At 33.5% G+C, this 9,634-nt stretch overlaps 1 protein-coding gene across 2 annotated transcripts; it reads right to left on the reverse strand.

Annotated features, from left to right (window-relative positions):
• Nucleotides 1-1,532: 1,532 nt before the first annotated feature.
• On the reverse strand, nt 1,533-4,620 carry LOC149552067 (coniferin beta-glucosidase-like). Of its 2 annotated transcripts, none has more exons than XM_089787537.1 (11): nt 4,319-4,620; nt 4,155-4,221; nt 3,998-4,056; nt 3,835-3,910; nt 3,571-3,730; nt 3,209-3,461; nt 2,996-3,111; nt 2,590-2,842; nt 2,396-2,498; nt 2,160-2,268; nt 1,533-2,058 (listed from the first exon to the last, which is right to left on the reverse strand). In XM_089787537.1, the coding sequence occupies exons 1-11, from the start codon at nt 4,439-4,441 to the stop codon at nt 1,872-1,874; spliced, it is 1,506 nt and encodes a 501-aa protein (XP_089643663.1). In that variant the 5' UTR covers nt 4,442-4,620; the 3' UTR covers nt 1,533-1,871. The 2 variants fall into 2 exon arrangements, 1 of the variants encoding a protein (XP_089643663.1); XR_016352857.1 differs by having other exon boundaries at nt 1,924-2,058; nt 2,396-2,494; nt 4,319-4,527.
• Between the last annotated feature and the right edge of the window lie 5,014 nt (nt 4,621-9,634).

Raw genomic sequence — 9,634 nt, forward strand, 5'->3', positions numbered from 1 at the left:
TTGCATGTCTTCCCATGATCGCAAGCTCATAGTAACTCTGGAGAAAAGATCTTTAGGGGTCCTTATGCAGTGTTTAAAAAAATGCAGAGCACTAGCCCCATGCACCTTAGCCAAGGGAACAACTTGAATAGCAAATAAAGGTGACCACTAGAGATTATGCTAGTTTAAGGAAAGCCCATCTCTGAATCCATTGCCAACCCAACAAAGCCAGGGCTTAACTACTTCCAAGGCTTTCCAAATACTCTTGGCAACAAAAGTACTCTGAATTTGAATAGGTTTAGGGGTAATCAAAAGGATTTGAAACCCAATCCCCTTCCAGGTTGGCCGATGACCTAGAAATCCTGAAGAAATACAATGCCTTAATAGAATCTTCTAGGCTTCATTGATGAAAAGAACTTGAATCACCCATTTGGCACATAAAGTAGTACCTTGCTTCTAGGTGGACACCAAGCCAAGGCCACCAGACTCCTTGGGAAGACAACAGAAATCCCAGGCAACTCTATGAAAGCCTTGGTGGGAAGTGTTTGACACCCAAAGGAAGTCATGTAAAAAGCATTCAAGTTTGAGGTACGAGGCTTTTGACGGAGCCCAACAGGAAGAATAATAAACATGGGGATTTAAGTTATGGTGTTCGACAAGATCCGACGAGAAGAAACATAACAAATTAAATTTTATGGTGTCCAACAAAATCTGGCCAAAAGAACCATGATGAGTTGATTATCAAGGTGTTTGGCAAAAACTACTTTTCTGCCATTGATCCTAGCTCTATAATTCTGAGTAGCCTACTTTGATTGTTTGCCAAATAAGCTTAGTTATTCATCATGAGCTCAAATCACAGATTTATACTCTCCTCGTGACAGTGAACCAATTCACAAGTTTTTATGCCCCTAGGTGTTCGTTCGACCTATTTTCAAAGCCAAAATAAAATGCGATTTATTGTTTTCTGACATGTTTTCTCGTAGGCAATTCTGAGAAGGCAACTTTGACAGTCAATATCTTTTGACTAAATGATCGTCATGACACGAGATTTGGCAAGATGCAAGAATGTGGAACAAAGAATCAATATGTTTGTTTTTAGAATCCAGTCAAGTGTTTCGGTCAGTTTTTTAAGTCGATCAGAGGACCAATTGACACAAAATTGAAAAGTTGTAGAAACAGGTGAAATTAGTTTTGAAATGAGTCATTCAATGGTGAAACCCATTATCACTTTGCTAACTCCTAGTCATTCTAGAGGCCTTAATATACAAGCACTCCTAATGTATATATACACGTCAATTCATTTTCATATTGTTATTCTGAGCATACTTTATTGGTCCATATTATGCTAATGCTTGAACTTTTTGATATTGAATAATTTTGCTCTAAAACAAATTCTTACACATTTTTTAAAAATACAAAATAAAATTTATGTCTCTCTTTTTACTCGTATATTCTCAACTTCAAAGTTAATAAATTAAAAATTATCACACAAATTATGTTGCACATCTTCAAATTTAGGCGATCAAATGACTTCGTCAGAATACAACCACATGTCAAGAGGAAATGACAATATTTGTTTTCTCATATACAACTATCTTTGATAAACAAATACAACCGTGCGATTCTCAATGAGTGATTGAGAAGCATCGGTGATCACGCCTACTACAAATACCCATCTCTTTCAAAATTCTACCTACCTTGCTTTCGTGCTTTTGTTTGTTTTGCAACCAAGTTTACGGAAGAACTTTTCTCGCTTGGATTGTTCAATAAATAAATGAATCTACAATACATGGCATTTTATGTACATCTTGTATGCAAGGCTTCCGTCATTGATATACTATTTTTCCTACTTCCGTTGTACAGGAATTTGTGGTTGGTATATGTAGTTGTCGTTACATTGTGCTCACGCTTGCGTCCTTCCGCAGAAATTGTTTTACCCATTCAGCTGATAACTTTGGGTACCTACTCTGAGATTCCTTATCCACGTAATATAACCCAAATCTCAACGAGTATCCAAATGCCCACTCAAAATTGTCAAGAAGAGACCAAATGAAGTATCCACGCACATCCGATCCATTCCTGCTAAAAACAAAAATACATGCAAAATTCAACATCAACAAACATCCCAAATAATGAAAAACAAAAATGCACTTGGTAAAAATACCCTCTACGAGAATTACCTGATTGCTTTTGCCAAGTAGTTCAGGTAATCACTGTGAAAATTCACTCTCCTCACATCTTCCAAAGCTTCTTGTAATGTGGCTGAGGAGTCCTTGGATTCTGCATAGCCTGTTCAACCATTGGAAGATAAGACTAATGGACATCTTGTGATCTTCTAAATATTGTTTGTTGTGAAGTATATAACCTGGTTTTAACTTCCAAATTTTGGATAGATGGATAGATGGAAAAAATTTACCGTTTTCAGTGATGATAATTGGAGGCCTGTTGTAGATTTGTGTAACATATTCCACCATGCTCTGAATTCCCCGAGGCACAACATATAAACCACCCATTCCTGTCTGAAACAAAGAGCAGAGCCATATTAGACGTTTGGTCAAACATATAAGGCAAACCACAGTATAAGTAAACGCAGAAATTTAGACTACTTACTGGTTCTCCAATGGGAATTCCTTGTCTTTCACCGGTCAAATAAACCATGGAGTCCGGATAAAAGCGTGTAGTGGCATCGAGGGAAGGAGTAGGGGTAGCACTTGCATACAAGGTCGTGTACTGGTTTATGCCGATGAAATCGAACGATCCTGCTAGCTTCTCTGACATTTCTGAATCAAAAGCTGGTAGCCGCAATCCCAGTCGTTCACGCATTTCACTTGGGTAATCTCCCAATACAATTGGATCCAGAAACCTGCATTCAGTTTAACAGCTTGCCACGGTTATTATTTTAATGACACCCATATAATTTAAATATGAATTAATTAAAGCATTGTGTGGAATATTTTGTAAGTAGACAAAAATCCCAATTTGAATTATAAGAAGCATTGTAATTTGGAATACCAACCATCGAATATTGAATGCTAGAATTCTGTCGACAGCTGCTCTATCCTCAGGAGTGTCTTCTAAGGGTTCATACCATGGTGAGCTCATCACAAACCCAATAGATCCCTTTTGAATTTTCTGGAATTTATGATAGATATGCAACACTATAGTAAGTCTTAAGAACGATTCACAAACCAATTTGCATATGAGAGACCAGAACTTAATAAAAAGATACCTGATACTTGGTCCTATATGTGTGCACTGCAGCTGCATGGGCGAGCAGAACATTGTGTGCAGCAACATATGGCTCTGACATGGAATTCCCAGAAACACAATTTCCGAAAGTCGCAGAGCACCTTGTGGGAGGATATACTCCAACAGTGTAACCGAGTGGAACAAAAAGATTTGGTTCGTTCATGGTAGCCCAGTACTTTACCCGGTCACCAAAGGCTTTGAAACATATATCCGCGTAGGTTTCGAAGTCCGTTCTGCAGAAAGACAAGTCAACAAATGTAAGCCTTTTACAGCTTTGAACCATTTTTTTTAACTGTTTAAATGTTGAAAATTGATGGAATAGTAATGTTAGAGATTGCATACATTATCTGTGGACTTATCCATCCGCCATAGGATTCTTGAAGGGCATTTGGAAGGTCGAAGTGGAATAATGTAACAAATGGTTGAATCCCGTTTCGAAGAAGAGCATTGATGAAGTTGTTGTAATACTCAATCCCTGCCTGGTTGATTTCACCGTTGCCCTCTGTAAACATAATAACAAGATATCTTCTAAATTCTATTTGTCATTGTTCATTTCAATCCTCTTTTCCATTTAGGTTCAAATTATGGAGGCGAATAGCAATGTACCTGGCAGGATTCGAGACCAGGATATGGAGAATCTGTAAGAGTCTACCCCAAGTGATGCCATGAGCTCGATATCTTCCTGTTTTCAGCAATCACGGTCACTCAACAATGTACAACTGATAGAATTGAAGATCATAAAAAGATTGAATGGGTGATGATTTTGTACCTGATAATGGTGATATTGATCATCCGCTACGTCTCCGTTGCTTCCATCTTCTACACGTCCTGATCAACAGCATCAAATTGATTTCAATAATCGGTTGTTATTAACGCACCTCAAATATACGGAGGAACTAATATAGAGAGAGAGAGAGAGAGCAGACCTGGTGAATGTGTGAAGGCGTCCCAGTTGCTGAGACCTTTACCTCCTTCTCTCCAAGCACCTTCATACTGTTTCACCAATATACAGCATTAGACAAAGGCTAGTCATGTACTAAACAAGAATAAATGAGAATTCACAAGGGAGAATGTGAAAATGAAAAGAAACCTGATAGGCAGAGGAAGCAGTCCCAAACATGAAATTCGGAGGAAAGTCGCTTCTGTCCAGTCCATTACTCGTGTACACAATGCTCAATAAAAAGAAGAGAAACAAAAACTGAATAATTCCCATGTTTCCTTCAATAAAAATGATATGTTGGTAGCAGAGCAGATGCAAACTCTCTCAGATATAGAATGCCGATACAAATTGGATTTCACCGTGTTATATAGAGTAGAGTGTAATTATTTAAAAGATTCGGAAATTTCAAAGCAAGTTGAGTAGTTGGTGGGGATTTGGACCGCTTCTGAGGGAAGAAGGAGCAGATTTTAGTTGAAGGGGGCATAGATTCGACTTTCTCACAAAAGACCATTTCAACATTTAGAGGAAAAGTTGAAGGGGCCGAGGAGCCGCCGGCAGAATTATGATTTGGCCAAAGACTATTAAAAAAGTGGTGGAGCACAATGCTCAAACAAATACGGCGTTGGGGAAATGTTGAAAATGACGGCTCAGCCGATAATGGCATCGTAGTCGTCAGCGTTACATCATCAACGTTGTTCTTTATCAGCTTATGTGGCAAAGTCAAATTGCTGACTCGTACATATATTCACCTACTCCCTTGTTCGTGTCGATCGCCTCATTTCTTGGTCAACATGTTCCAAGTAAGAATTGGAGTATTTTGAAAGTAAAATTAGTAAAATATATTATGGGGTCATATATTCTTGGTAGACACGCTCTAAAGACTAAATTTACTTTTTCCTTTCTATTACTACTCTACTTTTAGGACTATGAGTAATGATTATTTTACACTTTTTATCATTGTTGCATTTTTTCAGATCATGGCCTTATCCATTTCTATCCCCACTTCACTCTTTTATAAAGATATTTATTTAGGTACCGTACATAAAAATTCTTCCTCATTCACTCAATACTCATTTAGTCTTATTTTTAATAGTTAGAAATGAATAGATGTAACATATTGATAAAACAGACTTTAAAAAAAAAAATGAATTAAGAATCTAAGGTTCATTTCAGTTTGATTGTTGAGAATTTGTATTCTTGAATAATAGATTAAAATTTACATCACTTAGATGTATGAAATAACAAGTGCCACCTAATGACATGTATTTGTCTTATAGTTTTTATAATAAAGAAAATAGAGTTCAATTAATAAATTTAATAGTTTTGTTACAAAAATTGGAAAAAAAAAATTAACTTCTTCTTATTATTTTTGTGAAGGATATACATAAAAATTCTATATAGATATTAATTAAAGTAAAAATAAGAATCTATAAGTTTGAACTTCTATTGAAATAAATTATCTCTTATTTTGCATTTTACATCATTGATATTATTATGTTTTGTATAAATATTTATTATTTCAATTCTAGTAAGTAAAAATAAATTTCAATTCCACTAAGTAAAAATGAAATAAGCTAGAATGTGTCAATCCTTATTATTTCCAATAATAAGCGAGTTAAATTGCATGTTTGATTTTTGTAAGTGAAGTTCCTACAAAAATAATCTTGATTTAATTACAAATTCAATTTTTAAATAACTATTTTTCAAAAATTTTGAATTATTTTGAAGGAATGTTAGTAATATTTTTTATTGTTTTAAATTTTATATAGTTTTAAAAAAAAATTTAAATCTGACTAAAAATTTATCTACAATTTTTTTTTTATTGATTCAAAGATTACTTAAATTCAAAGTTAATATTTTATATAAAATGATAAGTAAAAAATGAACAAATGTAGTAAAATATTTTAGTTTAAGTCTTATGTTTTAATATAAATGTACTTATTTTATTAAGATTTTTTCACTTGTATTATATCAATACTATAATTATAGCGAAAATATTGCAATACTGATGAAACTTAAAAAAACAGTGTTCCTATAACACAAATCCATTTGAACCAATCACAATGCAAATAAATATATCTTTTTGTAAGAAAATTTAAAAATTATTAATTTGAAATTTATGAAATCTATAATTATTTTTATAAGTAGAAAAATAAACTATTGCTAAGTACAACAAGAGCTGTGTTACAGCAAGAGTCCAGCCTAATAGTAAAAAAATAAATATTGTTTGAATAGATTGAACAAACATTGGCATAAGTAAATGATTGTAAATAATTATAAGAAGAAAATTAAAATAAAGTAATATAAACTAATAATTATTAAAGAGTAAATCAAGTAAATTAATTTTATAAGTTTTAAAATAAAATTTAATTCTTTTATAATATAAGAACATAGAATAATGAAATAGAAAATTAGAGAAAATTAGAGGAAAGTGTTGTTTGAACATATATTTTTTATTTTAAATCAATAGGTACAATATTATTTTAAATCAATTGACTTAAATAATTTCATTTATATGATGACTTCAATTTTTCTTCATAATTTATGAATTTATTCTACCGTATTTACTATCAATCTATTTAAATAATATGTATTTCATTACTATCTACTAAAATAAAAAATTACTCAAACTTTTTTTTCAATATAAACATTAAATGGGTAAATATTGTGGTGCTTATCTCTAAATGCAATTCTATTATTGACCCTAACCTAACGTAATATAAATCTAATCTTAATTGAATTCCCATACTAAACTCTAACTTTACTTGTAAAACTAATTTGAATGCTAAACTTAAATCTCATTTTAAAATTATAATAATGAAGGAGATTAGAGATATATATATATATATTTCAAAAAAATTATTATATAAAATAAAGTATATAATAAAATTTAATAACATTTATAAAATTTAATTAATTTCTATAATAAATTTTATTATTTAATTCTTAGTCCTTTCCTTTCTCCATACTACTAGTTATATATATTGTATAGCATATAATATATAAAGAGAAAGTCTAGAGATATGGAGACTTAAATTTACTTAAAAAATAAAATTTAGTTGATTAGACAATTTTTTTGTAATTTTCAGAATGAAAAATTAATTAAATCCCTAGCAAAAATAGGGTCAACCAATAAGAAAAAAGAAATACTTTTCAAGAAATTCAAAAAAAAAAGGACACTTCAAACATTGGAAATCATGTTTAATATTTTGAAAAGGCACAGCTTTTAAGGCAAACTAATAGCCTAAAATCAGGTGAAAACATAAGTCTCAGCCTATAAATAGGCTGGACTAATAAGAAGTCAAAGTTTACATTCTTTAGATACATGAAATAGTTTACATCATTGATCTTGACGATCTTATGAATAGAAATAGAAATAGCAAGAGGTTTAGGATACAAGTAATATTCAAGAGTGTCATTGTTGGGTTGAGAAAAGGCTAATAGAGATAGAGTAGTGTTAAGACAAACAATGACGCTAAATATTCAGCTAAATATTCAGAATACCATGCAATCTCATTTTGAACAAACTATGTTGGTTGCATAACCATAGCTCCGTTGAAATTGGTCACCTAAATTGAGAGATAAAGGGCATTGCAGTGCCAAGTGGATGTCGTCGTCAAAAGTGCGGCAATGATAAGAGTGAGTAGATAAAAAAACGTGGATAAATTAGCGCGAGTCACGATATCCCATGGAAAGGGCGGAGCAGCGGAGAGTAAAGCGTCAAAGTCCACATTCCGTCCTACCTGGTCAATGAGCCACGTTTAACATGCAGGATCATTAAAAAGGAGCCAAGTCAGTAGTCATACTTCCTTAGTCAAATGCGAACATCTGAGTTGGTGAAGAAAGTGGATGACTCAGAAAATGGCATCTTTGCCACATAAGCCGATAAACAACAACGATGACGACTGTGATTGCCAGTTTTAGCCGATTCGACAATTTCTGATGAGCGTATTTTCGTGGACTAGAGTACCTAAATGACGCCAAGTGGCAACAATCGATGATTCAAAGACACATTGAACTCCTCGCTGGGGAGGCGGAGCGACCGTGGTTCTTCATGAGTTGTAAACTTGAAAACAAAAGCAGAGGGTTTTAGTGGCAGGATTTATATCGGTCTTGGATTTTGATCTTTCGTTGCCTCTGGATGACGGAGATGAGCGGAAACTGCTCTAGATTGACTCAAAAGATATATATTTTTCTCGTCATTTGTCTTTTTTATTTCTGTCTGATATTTTAACAGTAGAGTTTTTCAGATAATAGTGACTTAGAATTTTCTAAAATAATTAACAATAACCTCATTGCACTGCCATTTTTCATTTTCTTCTTTCTTCCAACATTTTTTGCAACTCTGCAAAACAGATTCCCAAGGTCAGCAGTCTTTTGTTGATATCAAATAGATAGGATTCAGCTAAGATCTTGAATATTGATCCTCTGTTCGAAGTGAACACCAAGAAAAGCAAGCCAAAAACCTCAGATACTGCAATGAATGGGAGATTATCAGCTGTCCTTGTCTAGGTATTTGATTTTCCTTTAGATGAGAAGGGCTTAGGAGCATCTACAAAGTGAGCATTTATGTAGCCCTTGAAATTTGTTTCCCAAGTATGCTGTAAGATGGTTCAAAATGTTGTGAATGCAGAACAGTTGTGACTTCGTAAGTGTTTTGACTGTTCATTTCAATTGTGTCTCTTCATATTCGAAGAGTTGAACATGTATATATGTATATATCTGTATATACAGTGCATTATCGGAGAATCAGTGATTAATAATATTATTGTTCTGTTAGAAGAGTGAAGTTTTGTTCTCTTATTTTGAATCTCTGTTTTAATTTGTTGTTTGATACTTTAACAATTGGTATCACAGCCAGGTTTGTTTGATTGTGTCCAGCAGGGGAGATTAAGTTTGAGTGGGAGAAATGGCATTTGAAGAAGGAAAATCAAAAAAGTGTAATGGTCAAAACTATGAGTCATGGAAGATGCAAATAAAGGACTATTTATATATAGAAGATTTGTGGCAGCCATTGTATGGTAAAGAAAAGAAACCAGCAGCGATTTTGGATGAGGATTGGATGTCTTAGACCAAAAAGCCTTGGGAGTGATTCGGTTTCTCCAACCTTACCATTCAATATATCCAACGCAACAGCTACTGCTGATTTGATGAGTACATTAAATAAGTCGTATAGAAAGTCTTCAGCCTCAAATAGGTGTCATGTACATTGGTGGGATGGATGGAAAAATGAAAAGGATTCAGATAACAAAGAAGGTTTAAAGCAATCACTGAGTATTAAGGGATAGACTGTAGAGATTGTCACCTAAGATGTGGAGCTTTCTTCCCGAGATCAGGAGGATATAGTTTGGAATCATGCAAGTGAATATTAACCTAACGGAAAGATCATTCTTGAGGTTTGTATTGTTAAAGAAGGTGCAAAGGTTGATTGGATGAAGTCTAGACCGAAATTCTTGACCATGTCTT

The sequence above is a fragment of the Cupressus sempervirens genome, chromosome 6 (genome assembly GCF_028749045.1).
Source record: "Cupressus sempervirens isolate cs-2001-9-10 chromosome 6, ASM2874904v1, whole genome shotgun sequence".
NCBI classification, from domain to species: Eukaryota; Viridiplantae; Streptophyta; class Pinopsida; order Cupressales; family Cupressaceae; genus Cupressus; species Cupressus sempervirens.

Excerpts from the sequence above, each read along its gene's own strand:
- LOC149552067 (XM_089787537.1), bottom strand. The coding sequence starts at position 4,441 with ATGGGAATTATTCAGTTTTTGTTTCTCTTCTTTTTATTGAGCATTGTG. Across the intron at positions 3,911-3,997 it reads ATCAATATCACCATTATCAG|GAAGATATCGAGCTCATGGC; the intron begins GTACAAAATCAT and ends TGCTGAAAACAG. Across the intron at positions 3,462-3,570 it reads TGGATAAGTCCACAGATAAT|AACGGACTTCGAAACCTACG; the intron begins GTATGCAATCTC and ends GTCTTTCTGCAG.